The 20058-nt window shown below is 32.0% G+C and overlaps 1 protein-coding gene across 1 annotated transcript in view; it reads left to right on the top strand.

The window, feature by feature from the left end:
• LOC143247198 (sodium/potassium-transporting ATPase subunit beta-like) overlaps window positions 1-14485 on the top strand; it is an 88806-nt gene extending 74321 nt beyond the window's left edge. The window contains exon 2 of the mRNA XM_076494866.1: window positions 9481-14485. Coding sequence (XP_076350981.1) covers window positions 9580-10566 — 987 coding nt within the window. The 5' untranslated portion in view covers window positions 9481-9579 and the 3' untranslated portion in view covers window positions 10567-14485. The remainder of the gene's footprint in view (window positions 1-9480) is intronic.
• Window positions 14486-20058: the final 5573 nt, after the last annotated feature.

The following is a 20058-nucleotide window of genomic DNA, read 5'->3' as shown; positions in this document are numbered from 1 at the left end:
TCATTGTGACTGTAAACAGTACTGATCCTCTACTTTAGTAAGTCTTTAGGTTATTAACTAATCAGTCACACTGTGACTGTAAACAGTACTGATTCTTTCTTTAGTTAGTCTTTAGGTTATTAACTAATCAATCAATTTCACTGTGACTGTAAACAGTACTGATCCTTTTCTTTAGTTAGTCATTAGGTTATTAACTAATCAGTCAGTTTCACTGTGTCTGTAAACAATACTGATCCTTTTCTTTAGTTAGTCTTTAGGTTATTAACTTATCAGTCAGTTTTACTGTGACTGTAAACAGTACTGATCCTTTTCTTTAGTAAGTCTTTAGGTTATTAACTAATCAGTCAGTTTCACTGTGACTGTAAACAGTACTGATCCTTTACTTTAGTGAGTCTTTAGGTTATTAACTAATCAGTCAGTTTCACTGACTGTTAACAGTACTGATTCTTTACTTTAGTAAGTCTTTAGGTTATTAACTAATCAGTCACACTGTGACTGTAAACAGTACTGATCATTTACTTTAGTAAGTCTTCAGGTTATTAACTATTCAGTCATACTGTGACTGTAAACAGTACTGATCATTTACTTTAGTAAGTCTTTAGGTTATTAACTAATCAGTCAATTTCACTGTGACTGTAAACAGTACTGATCCTTTTCTTTAGTTAGTCTTTAGGTTATTAACTAATCAGTCAGTTTCACTGTGACTGTAAACAATACTGATCCTTTTCTTTAGTTAGTCTTTAGGTTATTAACTTATCAGTCAGTTTCACTGTGACTGTAAACAGTACTGATCCTTTTCTTTAGTAAGTCTTTAGGTTATTAACTAATCAGTCAGTTTCACTGTGACTGTAAACAGTAGTGATCCTTTTCTTTAGTAAGTCTTTAGGTTATTAACTAATCAGTCAGTTTCATTGTGACTGTAAACAGTACTGATCCTCTACTTTAGTAAGTCTTTAGGTTATTAACTAATCAGTCAGTTTCACTGTGACTGTAAACAGTACTGATCCTCTACTTTAGTAAGTCTTTAGGTTATTAACTAATCAGTCAGTTTCATTGTGACTGTAAACAGTACTGATCCTCTACTTTAGTAAGTCTTTAGGTTATTAACTAATCAGTCACACTGTGACTGTAAACAGTACTGATTCTTTCTTTAGTTAGTCTTTAGGTTATTAACTAATCAGTCAATTTCACTGTGACTGTAAACAGTACTGATCCTTTTCTTTAGTTAGTCTTTAGGTTATTAACTTATCAGTCAGTTTCACTGTGACTGTAAACAGTACTGATCCTTTTCTTTAGTAAGTCTTTAGGTTATTAACTAATCAGTCAGTTTCACTGTGACTGTAAACAGTACTGATCCTTTACTTTAGTGAGTCTTTAGGTTATTAACTAATCAGTCAGTTTCACTGACTGTTAACAGTACTGATTCTTTACTTTAGTAAGTCTTTAGGTTATTAACTAATCAGTCATACTGTGACTGTAAACAGTACTGATCATTTACTTTAGTAAGTCTTTAGGTTATTAACTATTCAGTCATACTGTGACTGTAAACAGTACTGATCATTTACTTTAGTAAGTCTTTAGGTTATTAACTATTCAGTCATACTGTGACTGTAAACAGTACTGATCATTTACTTTAGTAAGTCTTTAGGTTATTAACTATTCAGTCATACTGTGACTGTAAACAGTACTGATCATTTACTTTAGTAAGTCTTTAGGTTATTAACTATTCAGTCATACTGTGACTGTAAACAGTACTGATCATTTACTTTAGTAAGTCTTTAGGTTATTAACTATTCAGTCATACTGTGACTGTAAACAGTACTGATCATTTACTTTAGTAAGTCTTTAGGTTATTAACTATTCAGTCATACTGTGACTGTAAACAGTACTGACTACAGAACAAATTAGGTTTTTACATCTTTTCCCCAATGAAATTCACCTCTTGGCGAAGAGAAGAAATTAACATCTTAACAAATGTGTTAGCCATGTTAGGCTTATTGTATTACGTATAAATGTGTTAGCCATGTTAGGCTTATTGTATTACGTATGTGTTAGCCATGTTAGGCTTATTGTATTACGTATGTTTTTACAACTCATCATTTCAAAACCTTTGCAGTTAATATTTTGAATCAATGTAGGAATTTCTAAGATCTGTTGTAGGTTGTTCATGCGTAATGATGATCTATTCTCTGTAGTGAACTTTAACCTCTCATAAAGGTTAAACAAATTAGAATGAGATTTTACTCAAATATTTTTAAAAAAGTCATCATATACATTGCTTTATAGATTTTATCACTTTTATAGGTTGTCCTTTACTACTCTGTCATTCACTCGATTAAGTCAGATAAGTGGAATCTTTGTGAATGATGTTTAACAGAGAATGTCTTTCTTTTAGACATGCAATTTTTCATCACACTTACTGCATGATAAATGTACATAAAGCTGTCTGTTTTATGTACATCCCTAATATATAAAGCCTGTTCATCTACGTATACCTCATGTAATCGAATTTCACTCTTTTAAGTTAGTTTAGAAGATATCTTTAGTAAAACATATTTCAAATTCCCATGTATCTACTTAAAACCTTTCTTTGGTAAACGAATAGCGAACGGTCGTAACAATTTAATAATACATTTACTAAGGTAATGTTGTACACGTCTACACCTAACAATTCGTATTACTTTGATCTGTGTTCGAACCTTTTGAGGAAAGGCGAATCATCTGTGGGATGTTTCTCACACTTGATTAATTAATATTAATTAGAGGTTTTTATTCACGTAATACTCTGTGCTGAAATGGATTCTGATTTTGTCTGAAATCTGAGGGTAAATAAAAAATTTGATTTGTGTTTGTTCGATGCGGTAGTTTTAAATAAGTGCTCTTCTTTTCGAACCTCAATGAACAGTTAAATGATAACATAATTATAGACCGACGTATGATTATAATTAATTTTACTTGTCGCTCGGCATTATGTTAGGCCTGTTACTGAACTAACATTACATTCTTAATCTAGCCCCTTAGAGATTTTCAATAATTAGAAGTGTATAATAACAGTATTTCATTCATTGCCGAGGACGCAGTTTGTTCAGTCCAGAGCTCATCAGGCCGGCTGAGGTACAACAAACACAATTTGTTACAACATTTGTGAATGGTGGGAATGCCTCTTACAAGGTGGTGAAGTATAAGTATAATAAATCATACGTGTCACACGACATTATGTTAGGAGTTGAAATAGTTATAGTTACACTCTTTTAAATTTGAAAATCCGTAAGGGACTAGATTAAGTGATGTTAAAGATATATTAAGCTTAACATAATATTGTGTGATAAGTATGATTAAGTAGGATCGCAGGCTGGACTGTAAATAAGGTATATTAGCCGAAATATTCACAGTGAATGAATGCTTTGTTACAATTTGTTCCTGTCTTTCTTTTGTTTGTTGTCCGAGTTTGATTTATTAGGGGAACGGACTGGACACTTGTCAGATCAATAGACAGCTGTTGGAGAAGAGGAGGTCCTACTAGAACTTGTCAAATTAATAGGTGTGAGAAAGGAGGAGTCACACTGGACACTTGTAAGATTAATAGTTGTAAGAGAAGAGTTCAGACCAGAAACTTATCAAATTTATATACAGCTGTGAGAGAGGATAGGTCACACTGGAGACTTGTAAGATTAACAGACAGCTGTGGGAGAAGAGGGATCACACCGGACAATTAGTCAGATTAATCTACAGCTGTGAGAGTGGAGAGGTCAGATTGGACATGTGTATGGAGTGTCATTTTCCATACCTTATGGCAAAATAATTTAACCAGTAGCAAAGTTATGAAAATACGTAATGATTTAACTCATTCCGGGATGTCTCAGTGAAACAGTGATACGTTTTCTGACATATAACGTTAAACTCTTGGATTCGGTTCTTAGTGGTGGACACAGCATGTAGTCCAAGGTAGCTTTGCTTTACAACAAAGAAACAAAATAATTCCTGTGCGTAAGAGAAAAATTATTGGACTAAGAGTAAAATTGCTAAGGCCATGTCACTGGCATGATAGATTCATTTCGCTCGCTTAAAGTCTTTAAGTAACAAAGACAAACCTTTCTTATTTTCAAACGAAAACCGGATGCAGCTGTTACGTTTTTTTTTGTCTAGTTTACTTCAGCCACAGAGAAAAGCAAACATTTCAAATGTATACTGGATCGCTGGACACAAATTATGTCTGCCAGAACATTGCATGTTGGAAGCATATTTTCAATACGGGTTATAAAACATCAGTACTATGGTAACAACAAAAGTATAGTAACAGTAACTACGTGGAAGTGTTAGTTTCTAAAAATTATACTTTAGTTTTAATTTAATTTAATAATATATATAAACTTACGTTTTATCCCTAGCCTCAATATTGTGTCTATTAAAAAATCAGCAAGCTCAAAATAGGCTTAACTCACAATATATAGATTAAACTTTCTATCTCGTTAGTTTAATGTAGTATTTAGGCTTAAGTCATTTATGGATTAACATTCCTCTCGTAAATTTATTGTATTACTTACGCTTAACTGATATATAGATTAATATTCCTCTTTTCAACTTGCAGTATTTAGGTTTAACTAATATACACAGATTAACACTCCTCTCGTTAGTTTAATGTATTACTTAGGCTTAGCTCATGTTTAGATTAACTTCACTCTCGTCATTTTAGGCCTAACTTGTGTTAATTAACTGTCGTTAATTTAATGTAGTGCTTGCGCTTAGCTTTTGTAACAGTTAACATTGCTATCATCAGTTATTTATTATTATGACACAACCTGTAGTAAATGGAATTTAATGTTGCTCTCCTTATCGTGCTTGGAGTACGTTTCGTTGCCTTAAAACTACACTCCGTACCTTGGGACCGAAGGTTCGCAATAAAAGTAATGACCACATATCACTATTTGATTAGAGTAGTTAAACTGCTTGTATTTCAATAACAGAAGTTTTTGTTTTTCGTCTTTCACAGGTACATCACCAGCAGTGCGAAAACAAAGTTCCGCAAATTAACTCAATATTTGAAATAATATGTAAATACATTTAACGACTACTTTACAGTCACTTTTTAAATTTAGGTTTCGAAACAGCATGACACTCTTAGTAATATGTCGAATTCAAATGTCTAAAAAGTTATTACTTTTAATTTAGATTCTCATTAATGAATAAAATGGATAGTTGACCAGTGTAAACGTGATTAGGTATATGAATCTTCCAATTAAAATAATCTTACTGGTGGTCTAATGTGATTTAAATTTTGAAATGACTTAAGCAGTTTCAGAATACTTCAGAAGTCTGTTAAGTGATGTAATGTTTACAACTAAGGCTGTTTAAAATCATTTTAACTTAATGTATATTCAAACCTAAGAAAGTGCTAAATATATTCCAGAAAAATATTTCGATTTTTCAGGTATACCGTATAACGTTCAGTTTTTAATAATATGCTGTTATTATTAGAGTAGTGTAGAAAAGACAGAAAAAAAAACAACTCATTTGTTGACAGTATTGAGTTTTAAGGTATGCTATGGCACAAAACATTTACACTGACATAACAGAATATTCACACTGACTGAGTTCATTACTAAAGTATAATATAACACAGAATATTTACACTGACTGAGTTCATTACTAAAGTATAATATAACACAGAATATTCGCACTGACTGAGTTCGTACTAAAGTATATTGTAACACTGAATATTTACACTGACTGAGTTTGTACTAGTCAAGCGAACACGGATCGGTGAATATGAAACTACTGTAGAGTTCAGAAATGTCAGAGAGACAACATGTTTATACAGTAAACGTTTTTCTTTCTTTTTCTATTTTTTAAACAGAATTTGTTCAGATTTAACATCGTTTTATACTTTAAGATGTCGCAGGCTGATACTTGTTTGTTTTTTTATTTAAACAGAGCGATTAAGTGAAACACGAGAGGAGATTTGGTTATCTGAGCCTTTTCACGAATTACAAGCGTGTGATGAAGGACGACTTCGTATCGAGGTCTGGCAAAAAAACAAACTCTCGAACTGTTTTCTCGCTTATTGTTCTATTTAACCAATTTACAAATGAGGCTTATTCTAAAATTAATTAGTCACGCCAACATTAATCGCAGTAAATTTAGGGGATTTCTTTTCCTCTTTGAACTTTTCTTACGTTATAAGTACAAACCAGCGACAACAATAAATTTGATACATAAATTATTTTCCAAAACAAGAAATAAAGAGAAGGATGTCACAGTCGTGGTGCAGAAATGTTTTCAGTGGATCCACAATCAAGGAATTTCTCGGATTCGAAGAAATTGGTTGCTGGTTTCAGAGCAAAGCCACATTGAGCTATCTGCTGTGTCCACCGTGGGAAATCGAACCTCATATTTAAGCCTGGTAAATCGGTGATACTACCGTCGACCACTGCGAGATTCGAGTATCTCACATCCAAGAAATAGCAGACGAGCATTTATAAAAATAAGAGAAATTCTCCTATTGATCAAATATCAAAAACAAAAGAATTCTTATTAATACTTCTGGACTAATGGTTAAGGGGAGCTTGACTCATAAATCGTAGGTACGAATCATAATTACCGAATATGCTCAACCTTTTAATTGTGAGGCATTATAACGTGTCAGTCGATCCTACTATTTCTTGGTAAAAGAGTTGACGATGGGTGGTGTTGACTAGCTGCCTTTCCTCTAGTCCAGTGATTCTTAACCTGGGTTCAATCGAACCTCAGGGGTTCGGTGAGTCAGTCTCAGGTGTTTGGCGGAGGTCAAGACACACACTGTGTGTGTCCATTCCGTTTGTTCCATTCGTATAAGTCGTGACGTCATGCTCAACTTGGCCATCATTGGCTGCGGTTGATCACGTCACATCACTTGACCTTGACATCTGTGCTGCAGGGAACTTCGTGCGCTAAGCAGTCGACTTGTGACTGTAGTAATCGTGCGTCATTCGTAATATTTTTCGTCATCTTTCAATATCTTCATACTAACTATGTCGAGAGAAAGTTGTCGGACAAATACGTACAATATGGATTCACGTGTATAACGGAACATGATGGGAGTCAGCGTCCTCAATGCGTGATTCGCAATGCCAAGTTGAGCAATTCTAGTCTAGCACTGGCAAAACTAAGAGAACACTCCCTAAAGCTGCATGGAGATGGGAAATACAAGAACACAACGCTTGCTGAATTCAAGGTAAAGAGAGCCAGGTTCGATGAAAAGGCTACTTTGCCTGTTCTCGGCTTTGTACCCATCGACAAACCGATTCTCACAGCATCATACGAAGTTGCGTACTTGATCGCAAAGCAGGGCAAACCACACACCATTGGAGAAGTACTCGTAAAACCAGCTGCATTGAAGATGGCGAATATCATGCTGGGAAAAGCTGCTAAAATAAGTTATCCCAAATTCCTCTTTCAAATGACACCATCAGCAGTAGAATAGATGACATGAGCGATGACATCTTGGTTCAAGTAGTTGCAGATCTGATTTCAAGCCGAGCAAAATTCAGCCTTCAACTCGACGAGACCACCGACATTTCCAATCTGAGCCAGCTTGTTGTATTCGTGTGCTATGTGAAGAACGACGAGATAAAATATTTTTTATTTTGTAAGCCTCTCACAACAACAACTAAGGCAGCAGACGTGAAGAAACTTGTGGATGACTTCTGCAGAGACAACGATCTTTCGTGGGATATAGTTTCTGCAGTTTGTTCGGACGGAGCTCCAGTCATGCTGAGACGAAACTGGTTTTGGTGCGCTGGTGAAAGCAGATGCACCACACATCATTGTAACGCACTGTGTTTTGCACAGGCATGCGTTGGCAACAAAAACCTTGCCTTCAAAACTGGCAGAAGTATTAAAAATTGTAGTGGAATGTGTGAACTTTGTGCGAAATAGTGCCCTGAAGCACTGCATCTTCAAAACGCTGTGTAATGAAATGGGCTCTGAATTCGAGGTACTTCTGTGCCATTCTAACGTTCGGTGGTTATCCAGGGGAAAGGTGATGAATCTTGTTTTTGCCATGCGTGTGGAATTAGCCCTGTTTTTGCGAGAGCACCAACATTGTCATGCAGATTGCTTCGAAAAATCTGAATTCATTCTCATTTTGGCGTACATGGCCGATATCTTCCATGCTCTCAATCAACAGATGCAGGGTGGTGGAGTCAACATCATCAAAGCGGAAGAAAATCTGAAGGCTTTTCAAAAAAAGCTACCGTTATGGAAACGACGAACAGAGAATGATAACTTTACAAACTTTCCTCTGCTGGACGACTGTGTAAGTAAGATCGAAGATGTGCCTGAAATCGGAGACATTTCTGTACCCGTGGAACTCAAGCAAGCAATTGCCATGCACTTAGATGAGCTCGCAAAGTCTCTCGACGGATACTTCCCCACCAGAGAGTCATATCCAGTATGGGTGAGACAGCCGTTGACGTCTAGTATTGCGACAGCAAATGTCAATGATGAATACCTCGACGAAATCATTGAACTTCAGCAGAGCCAGGTTCAACAGCAACTTTTCAGAACAACAACGCTCTCAACGTTTTGGTGTCACCAAATCGTAGCGCACCCTCCTATTGCTAAGAAAGCCCTTGAGATACTCATACCATTTGTTACAACGTATCTTTGCGAGCAATCCTTTTCGAGGATGGTAGACATAAAAACGAAGAAAAGGAACACACTTTGTTGCGAAAATGATATGAGAGTGGCACTTGCCAAGGTGAAGATGCACATTTCTGAACTTGTCTTTGAAAGGCAACAGCAAAAGTCACATTGATTTGCAGTAAATATTCATTGAGATATGTTTTTGTGTTGAAATTCATGTTTTGTTGGTTTTGTTCTTTGAACACAGTGATACTGTGTGCAACTGATGCATGGTTCATTTTGTGCACTAATAAAATATCTACTTATGTTTTGAATTTTTCCAATTACGAAGGGTTCAGTGAATGCAAGTACGAAACTTCCGGGGTTCAGTACCTTCAAGAAGGTTAAGAATCACTGGTTTAGTCTATCACTGCTAAATTAGGTATGGCTAGCGCAGATAGTCTTCGAGTGGCTTGGCGTGAAATTCAAACCAAACCAATTAATACTTTGGAATAATTAAGTTACCATTTATCACGAGATAAAACTACAAGAATGGTTTTATTGGTAAGGATAAATTAAATGTACACATGAAACACAATCGAATTAAGCCCGGCATGGCCAAGTGTGTTAAGGGGTTCGAATCCCGGTCGCATCAAACATGTTCGCCCTTTCAGCCGTGGGGGCGTTATAATGTGACGGTCAATCCCACTATTCGTTGGTAAAAGAGTAGCCCAAGAGTTGGCGGTGGGTGATGATTATGGACGGCTAGCCCTCGAGTAACTTTGTGCGAAATTCAAAACAAAACACAATCCAATTAACCGACTATGAGCTTATAATTTACTCCATAGACCATCTAACATTTCTCTTTCTTATTTACAGGAAGGAAGACACTTTCTCTTCAAAAAAGATTTAAGACAAGGGAAAGAAGAATTTTTTGTACTTCTTCTGGTACAACTCCGAATCCAACTTTTACCTACAATGACTGATACAAGTAGACAAGAGAACAGAGAAGCATTTGTAATGGAAAATATGGATGGAAAAAAGGAAGATGAAACCACAGAAGAAGTTCCTTTTAAGGTTGAAAATATTAATGTAGCTTCTGCGATTGAAGCTAAAGAAAGAGACAAAGCCTCCAGACCTGGTAAAGAAGGTAGAGTTAAAGGGTTTCGGTCCTGGTTGGCTAAACCAAGGGTGATGTGGTGGATAGCTGTCATGTTGGCCATTCTACTGATCACCGTCGTTTTGATCATCACACTTCTGGCGATGAAAGACTCACCAGAGACGTATCAGGACACCACTCCACGTCTGATGATGGTTCTTCCACGACCAAAAGGACCCTATCAGTTGATCCAGTTTCGGCACGGAAGCCTTCCCCACGAAGGAGCTGCTTGGCCAATTCTTGTCAATGAACTTAGTAGCTTAATGTCTAATTATGACTCGAAACTTAATATCGATCGAAATAGAACGGAATGCTTTGGACAGCTACCTCCGGATGGCTACGCGTGCTATTTCGACACCAGCCAGATATCGCCGGATTGTCGAGCAAATAACTTTTATGGATATCAGGATGGGACTCCGTGCATTTTTCTTCAGTTTCCAAACATCACAGGTTGGAAGCCTCAACCATACAATACCAGAGATCTAGAAATGAACAGGTACTTGCCAAAGGAGCTTCGCTACGGATACAACCCCGCCTTCGCCTTCATTGACTGTCAGGGTGACACGGATATAGATAAGGAGAATATGGGCCCAGTTCTCTTCATGCCAGAACAAGGTTTTCCTGTCAACTTTTTCCCATACACGAGTCATCCTGATTACATGCCGCCTCTAGTAGTAATACGGTTTCGCCAACCAAAAACTGGGGTGGCAATCAGCATTACGTGTAAACTTTGGGCTAAAAATGTCAGTCACCAATATGACGTCGTCCCCAGCGGTGTTACACGATTGACTCTTTTGATCGATTAGTTGTGCTTCATAAGAAGTTCGTTTGTTGTGGCATTACTTTCTTCTGACAAAACACATTTTGATACCACAGGAAAGAAGCGAGAAACACAGTTTAGAGTAAGGATGCATAAACTGTCATGGAACCCTGACATCTACTTTAAAATCAAGTGAATACAAACAAAAGAATGCCGAACCAAACGTAAAGAGAAGAGTCGTAAAACCCCTCTTTAATTCTAAGATTAAAATAAATGCGCCATATGTATAGAAATAATTAATGAATGTTATCCCTGACGTTCTATGTTTCTGTTTTTACTTGTCCTCGAATTGTTGTGTGACGAATTGAGGATATTAATGTCTGATGCTAAAAGCGAAAAAACTGGATGAGGTCAACAGGGTATGTTTCTTGAACAAAACCAGTATCATCCTGTTCATGTAACTATTGTTAAAAGAATAAGGATGCTATACACTGACAGGCTACACTCCTTCTGGTCACTAGTTTTAAATTAGGGATTATAATGCCTGAACCATGGAGATTTCTTACCTAACCACATAGCCCATGTGGGTCTCATAAGCTGATTTTAGGGTTGAAAGTACTGAATATATAAGTACAACAGAATATTAAATACTCTTGTGATAAGAAAAATGGTAAACTCACTGTGTTCATAAAAGTTTTGCGAAATATTACAAGAATTCCTCGCTATTCTGAAATATTAAGAGAAAAACACGCACGAAACCGACGATTTCTTCGCTTGACGAGATAAAACTGATTATAACCGAATTATCCCTGATAACGGTGACTGTTATAATCGGTTATAACAGTTACTATCATCAGGGCTAATAAGAATTTATAGTGTCATTCAGCCTAAACTAACGCTGTAGAAACTAGTCGGTTATATTAAATAATAAATATTCGACCTTTAATTGAACAACAACAACAAAAAAAGAGTTCTTACTCTTAATGTAGTAGCACGATGTTCGTGAACAGAAATCATTTCGAAACATATAACAAGTTTTATTGTAAGATGTATCAGTGGACACTTAACGTTTATCTCCTAATGAGATCTATTCAGCTGTAAAACTGATTGATTTAAAAACACAAAAACAAGTAGTAGGTGCAATGAATGAACAGCGCGTTGGAATTAATGTCCTTGATTCTTGACCTTTTCGATTGGTATTCAGTTTCATCTGAAGAGAACAAATTAACTCAAATGTTTTAAACTCCGAACACGTGTAGCTGTTATAATAATTATATTCTAGACAAAGAAGCTTTTATGAAGCATAAAAAATATTTGTTTTAATTTAGAGCAAAGCATCATTGATGTGTCCACCTCGGGGAATCGAACCTCTGTGTTTCAGCGTTGTAAGTCTGTAAACTTTCCGCTGTACCACTGGGGAACAAATAAACAAAGATTCGAATTAGAGGCTTCCTGAAATAAAAGTTTTGAAGGTACGAATAATGATGTCAGAAACCAAAATTGTTTTAACTTGGCATATTTGAAGAAGAAATAAAAAAAGCGTGCTAGTTGTATTGAAACTATAGTGTAAGATTTTAATATATTTTTATTGGTCTTTGTATTATATGTTTTAGTGTATTTCTACTGTTTTTGCAGGCTAGAAAACCTTGTGTATCAGTTGTTTAAAAACCATGAAACCAAGTTTCGTATATTTCCCATATGTTATTAAGATGTAGGCTTTTAATATTATTTCGAAAACATTAGTTTTGGTACAAATAATAAGTGAGTCACAATAAGTAGCTAAGGTAGAAGATATTGTACAAAGTATTTTCTAGATCATACTTTGATAGTTGTTTGTGGAAAAATTAACGAAACCAATAGATATTATTGTACTTGTTCTGGAAGTTACTTATGAATTATCGTTGTTATAGCGACTTCTTTAGTGGACCGTTTCATGTATATATACAACAGAGTTGTAATTGTTTCCTTTCCCCTTCAGTAGAACTATTTCCTGTATGTATATAACATTGTTTAACTGTTTCATTTTCCTCTTTAAAGAGACTCGCTTTTTCTTACACAACAATGTTAAGTTAGCTATCCCATTTTCCTCGCTGGCAGATCTTTCTTTTAAAACACAGAAATATTTAACTATTTCGTTTTCCATAAAGTGTTTGTTCTTCAGAACTTTTATATTGTCTTCTAGATAATTCCTTATATACTTAAATACTACTATCAGAAACTTAAAATTTAACATTATAATTGTATTAATTATTAACAGTCTTTCACCAAACAGTGTGAAAACCTAACAACTAACATCATTATTGTTGTAATTATTAAGTTTTCACAAACCAGTGTGAAAACCAAAAACTCAACGTCATTATTATTGTATTATCAAGTCTTTCTCCAAACCAGAGACAAAACCTAAAATTCAACAGTATTATTGTTGTAAATACTAACAGTCTTGAACGAAATAAGTGATAACCCTAAAAATTAACGTTATTATTCTTGTAATTATTAACAGTCTTTCACCAAACCAGTGTGAAAACCTAAAAATTAACATCGTTACTGTTGTAATTATTAACAATAATTCACCAATTCAGTGTGAAATCTAACAATTCACATCGTTATTGCTGTAATTATTAGCAGTCTTTCGTCAGTGTTAGAACCTCTAAATTGACATCATTATTATTGAAATTATTAACAGTCTTTCACAAAACCAGTGTTAAAACGTAAAAATTAGCCTTCTATTGTTTTAATTATTAAATGTCTTTCACCAAACCAGTGAAAACCTAAAATTCAACATCATAATTGTTATAATTATTAATAGTCTTTCACCAAACCAGTGAAAACCTAAAATTCAACATCATAATTGTTATAATTATTAATAGTCTTTCACCAAACCAGTGAAAACCTAAAATTCAACATCATAATTGTTATAATTATTAATAGTCTTTCACCAAACCAGTATGAAAAGCTAAAATTCAACTTCATTATTATTGTATTAACAATCTTTGACTAAACCAATGCAAAAACCTAAAATTCAGCATTATTAGTGTTGTAATTAGTAGCAGTCTTTTACGAAACGAGTGATTAAAAGCTAAAAATTACCGTTAATATTGTTGTAATTATTCACAATCTTTCACCAAACCAACGATAAAACTAACAATTAACATCACTGCTGTAATTATTCGTAGTCTTTCACCAAGTCAGTGTTCAAACCTAAAAATCAGCTTTGTTATTGTTTTAATTATGAACAGTCTTCATCAAACCAGTGTGAAAACCTAAAATTCGAGATAATTATTTTTGAAATTAATAATTATTCCAACAAAAATTCAACATCGTTATCGTTTTAATTATTATTTCTTTCACGAAATCAGTGTCAAAACAAAAAATTAACGTTTTTATTTTTGTAATTATTAACAGTCATTCCAAAATCAGAGTGAAAACCAAAATTTCAACATCATTACTGTTGCAATAATTAAGTCATTCAACAAACCAGTGTGAAAACCTAAACACTAATATCATTATTGTTGTAATTATTAACAGTTTTTCACCGAACCAGTGTAAAAACCTAAAATTAAGCATTATTATTGTTGTAATTATTAACAGTCTTTCACCAAACCAGTGTGAAAACCTAAAATTATTAATAGTCTTTCACGAAACGAGTGATACCCCTAAAATTAACGTCATTATTATTGTAATTATTAACAGACATTCCAAAAGCGGTGTGAAAACATAAAATTCAACATAGTTATTATTGTATATATTAACAGTCTTGCAATAAACGAATGATACCTCTAAAAATTAACATCATTAATTTTGTAATTATTAACAATTTTTGACCAAACCAGCGATAAAACCAACAATAAACATCACTGCTGTAATTATTAGCAGTCTTTCACCCAAATAGTTAAAACCTAGAAATTGACATCATTACTGTAGAAATTATTAATAGCCTTTCACCAAACCATTGTGAAAAACAAAAAATCAACATCATTATTGTTTTAATTATTATTTATTTCAAGAAACAAGTGTCAAAACCTAAAATTCAATATTATTATTGTTGTAATTATTGACAGACTTTCACGAAAAGAGAAATACCCTTAAAATTAACGTTATTATTCTTGTAATTATTAACAGTCATTCCAAAACCAGTGTGAAAACCTAAAATTCAACATCATTACTGTTGTAATTATTAAGAGCCTTTCACCAAACCAGTGGGAAAACCTTACATTAAAAATAATTATTGTGGTAATTATTAACAATCTCTCACAAAACGAGCATTAAAACTAACAATTAACACCATTATTGTTGTAACTATTAACATTCTTTCACCAGATCAGTGTGAAACCCAACAACGAACAAAATTATTGTTGTAATTTTTAACAATCTCTCACGAAACCAGTGTTAAAACCTACAAATTGACATTAATATTATTGAAATCATTAACAATCGTTCACGAAACCAATGTTAAAACCTAAAAATTAGCTTTCTTATTGTTTTAATTATTAACAGTCTTTCAGCAAATCAGTGTGAAAACCTAAAATAATCATTATTGTTCTAATTATTAAGTCTTTCACCAAACCAGTGTGAAAACCTAAGATTGAACATCGGTTTTGTTATAATTACTATCAGTCTTTCACGAAAATATAAAGTCATTATTTTTGTAATTATTAACACTCATTCAAAAACTAGTGTAAAAAATTAAGAACTAACATCATTATTGTTATAATTATTAACAATCTTTCACCAATCCAACGTTAAAATTAACAAATAACATCATTATTCCTGTAATTATTAGCAGTCTTTCACAAAAACAGTGTTATAACATACAAATTGTCATCATTATTGTTGAAATTATTAACAGTCTTTCACCAAACCAGTGTGAAAACCTAAAAGTTAACATCGTTACTGTTGTAATTATTAACAATAATTCACCAATTCAGTGTGAAATCTAACAATTCACATCGTTATTGCTGTAATTATTAGCAGTCTTTCATCAGTGTTAGAACCTCTAAATTGACATCATTATTATTGAAATTATTAACAGTCTTTCACAAAACCAGTGTTAAAACGTAAAAATTAGCCTTCTATTGTTTTAATTATTAAATGTCTTTCACCAAACCAGTGAAAACCTAAAATTCAACATCATAATTGTTATAATTATTAATAGTCTTTCACAAAACCAGTATGAAAAGCTAAAATTCAACTTCATTATTATTGTATTAACAATCTTTGACTAAACCAGTGTAAAAATCAAAAATTCAACATCATTATTGTTGTAATTATTAACAATCTTACGTCAAAGCAGTGTGAAAATCTAATATTCAACATCATTGTTGCTATAATTACTAAGTCTTTGACTAAACCAATGCAAAAACCTAAAATTCAGCATTATTATTGTTGTAATTAGTAGCAGTCTTTTACGAAACGAGTGATTAAAACCTAAAAAATACCGTTAATATTGTAATTATTAACAATCTTTCACCAAACCAACGATAAAACTACCAATTAACATCACTGCTGTAATTATTAGCAGTCTTTCACCAAATCAGTGTTCAAACCTAAAAATCAGCTTTGTTATTGTTTTAATTATTAACAGTCTTTATCAAACCAGTGTGAAAATCTAACAACTAACATCATTATTGTCGTAATCATTGACAGTCTTTCACCAAAGCAGTGTGAAAACCTAAAATTCGAGATCATTATTTTTTAAATTAACAATTCTTCCAACAAAACAGTGTAAAAAACAAAAATTCAACATCGTTATTGTTTTAATTATTATTTCTTTCACAAAATCAGTGTCAAAACAAAAAATTAACGGTTTTATTTTTGTAATTATTAACAGTCATTCCAAAACCAGAGTGAAAACCAAAAATTCAACATCATTACTGTTGCAATAATTAAGTCATTCAACAGACAAGTGTGAAAACCTAAACACTAATATCATTATTGTTGTAATTATTAAGTCTTTCACTGAACCAGTGTGAAAACCTAAACACTAATATCATTATTGTTGTAATTATTAACAGTCTTTCACCGAACCAGTGTAAAAACCTAAAATTAAGCATTATTATTGTTGTAATTATTAACAATCTTTCACCAAACCAGTGTGAAAACATAAAATTCAACATCATTATTGTTTTAATTATTATTTATTTCAAGAAACAAGTGTCAAAACCTAAAATTCAATATTATTATTGTTGTAATTATTGACAGACTTTCACGAAAAGAGAAATACCCTTAAAATTAATGTTATTATTCTTGTAATTATTAACAGTCATTCCAAAACCAGTGTGAAAACCTAAAATTCAACATCATTACTGTTGTAATTATTAAGAGCCTTTCACCAAACCAGTGGGAAAACCTTACATTAAAAATAATTATTGTGGTAATTATTAACAATCTCTCACAAAACGAGCATTAAAACTAACAATTAACACCATTATTCTTGTAACTATTAACATTCTTTCACCAGATCAGTGTGAAACCCAACAACGAACAAAATTATTGTTGTAATTTTTAACAATCTCTCACGAAACCAGTGTTAAAACCTACAAATTGACATTATTATTATTGAAATCATTAACAATCGTTCACCAAACCAGTGTGAAAACCTAAGATTCAACATCGTTATTGTTATAATTACTAACAGTCTTTCACGAAAATATAAAGTCATTACTTTTGTAATTATTAACACTCATTCAAAAACTAGTGTAAAAATTTAAGAACTAACATCATTATTATTATAATTATTAACAATTTTTCACCAAACCAGCGTTAAAACTAACAAATAACATCATTATTCCTGTAATTATTAGCAGTCTTTCACAAAAACAATGTCAAAACCTAAAATTCAAGATCATTATTCTTGTAATTACTAACAGTCTTTCAACAAATTAGTGAACATCAAAAATTCACCATCATTATTGTTGTATATATTTACAATCTTGCAATAAACGAGTGATATCCCTTAAAATTAACGTCATTATTTTTGTAATAATTAACAGTCTTTAATGAAAGAAGTGATAAAACCTAGAAATTTAAGTGATTGTTGTTAAAAGTATTAACAGTCTTTCACCAAACCAGGGTAAAAACCTAAAATTCAACATCATTATTCTTGTAACTATTGATAGTCATTCACTAAACCAGTGTGATAACCTAAAATTTGACATTATTATTGTTTTAATTATTAACAGTCTTTCACCAAATCTGTGTGAAAACCTAAAATTAATCATTATTCTTCTAATTATTAACACTGTTTCACCAAACCAGGGTGAAAACCTAAAATTAAACATAATTATTTCTGTAATTATTAACATTCCTTAATAAAAACCAATGTGAAAACTTAAGAAATAACATCTTTATTGTTGTAATTAATAAAAATCTTTCACCAAAGTAGCGATGAAACTAACAATAAACATCACTGCTGTAATAATTAACAGTCTTTCATCACATTAGTGTGAAAATCATCAATTCTACATCATTATTGTTGTATATATTAACAGTTTTGCAATAAACGATTGATATCCGTAAACATTAGCGTCATTCTTGTTGTAATTATTAAAAATCTTTTACCAAACCATCGATGAAATAAACAATTAACATCACTGCTGTAATTATTAGCGGTCTTTCCACAAAACAATGCTAAAACCTTCAAACTCACATCATTATTGTTGAAAGTATTAATAGTCTTTCACCAAATCAGTGTTAAAACCTAAAAATTAGCTTTGTTATTGTGTTAATTGTTAACAGTCTTCACCAAACCAGTGTGAAAACCTAACAACTAACACATATATTTGTTGTAATTATTAACTGTTTTTTACTAAACCAGTGTGAAAACCAAAAATTTAACATAATTATTCTTGTAATTATTAATAGTCATTCACTAAACCAGTGTAATAACCTAAAATTTAACATTATTATTGTTGAAATTATTAACAGACATTCACCAAATCAGTATTGAAACATAAAATTTAGCATTGTTATTGTTTTAATTATTAACACTCTTTCAACAAATCAGTGTGAAAACCTAAAATTCAACATCATTATTGTTGTAATTATTAACTGTCTTTCAGAAAACATTTGTGAAAACCTAAAATTCACTATATTTTACTATATCATTAAGATACTGTAATTTTATATTTACTATATCGTTAAAATATTGTAATTTTATATTCAATGAATCATTAAATACTGTAATTTTATATTTAGTGAATTATAAAATTTTTCTTACTTTATATTTAATGAATCATAAAATTACTGTAATTTTATATTTACTGAATCACAAAAATTACTCTCATGTTATATTTACTAAACCTTTAAAATGCTGTAATTTTTATTTACCAAATCATTAAAAACTGTAGTTTTATATTTACTAAATCATTAAAATACTGCAATATATATTTAATATAGCATTAAAATACTCCAATTTTATATTTACTAAATCATTAAAATACTGCAATATATATTTAATATAGCATTAAAATACTCCAATTTTATATTTACTAAATCATTAAAATACTGCAATATATATTTAATATAGCATTAAAATACTCCAATTTTATATTTACTATAGCATTTAGCCAGCGTAATTTTGAATTTACTAAATCATTAAAACACTGTAATTTTATATTTACCACATCATGAAATTCTGTAATTTTATATTTACTAACTCTTTAAAATACTGTAATTATATATTTGTAAAATCATTAAAATACTATAATTTTATATTTACTATATCATTAAAAACTGTAAATTTAAATTTACTAATTTTTTAAAATACTGTAAGTTCGTATTTACTAAATCATTAAAACACTGTAATTTTATATTTACTAAATCATTAAAACACTGTAATTTTATATTTACTAAATCTTCAAAATAATGTCAGAAGGTAGTTAGTATAAAGCGCCAAGTACTGGGTTTCCATACTTGTGGTGAGCACAGCACAGATAAGTCATTGTTTAGATTTTGTTTAACGTGGATGTATGTTTTCTTATAAGAAAGCCACATTAGGCTGTTTCTACAGAGGAATCGAACACCCAATTTCAACGTTGTAAATCCGCTGTCTCGCCGGTGGACTTTTCTTTAATAACAAACAAATCAGACGCTGTTCATTTACGATATATTCCAATACTCTAAAATATCTAAAAACTAGCGAAGTATCCTATCGCCTCTCGGAAATATTTATACAAATAACGTGTTGAGTGTCTTTAAATAAACAAATGTATATCACATCTTAGTAACAGCTCTTGGAAAAAAAAGGTTTTTTATGAACATATAGTCACAAACAAATAATCACACGATATTATATCATACTAATTATTCTTGAAATTAAGTGATGGAAGTTTCAATAAATTATAATTTTTAGACGCAAAATCTAATAATACAACTCGATACTGTGAAGATGAGTGCTCCTGTTTTTATTTAGAGAAGATGAAACCTTAGCTGTTTACTTCATCCTTGAGATCTATATAATTTCATTAAAGGGAGGCGAATTTCAATTTAGCATTACACTGTAGTTTTCGTATTTTAATTAAGAGAATTTGGTTTACTACAC

This window comes from Tachypleus tridentatus, chromosome 3 (assembly GCF_004210375.1).
Source record: "Tachypleus tridentatus isolate NWPU-2018 chromosome 3, ASM421037v1, whole genome shotgun sequence".
Classification (NCBI taxonomy): Eukaryota; Metazoa; Arthropoda; class Merostomata; order Xiphosura; family Limulidae; genus Tachypleus; species Tachypleus tridentatus.
Note: the sequence above shows the minus strand (reverse complement) of the source record. Positions and strands in the feature narration are given on the sequence as shown.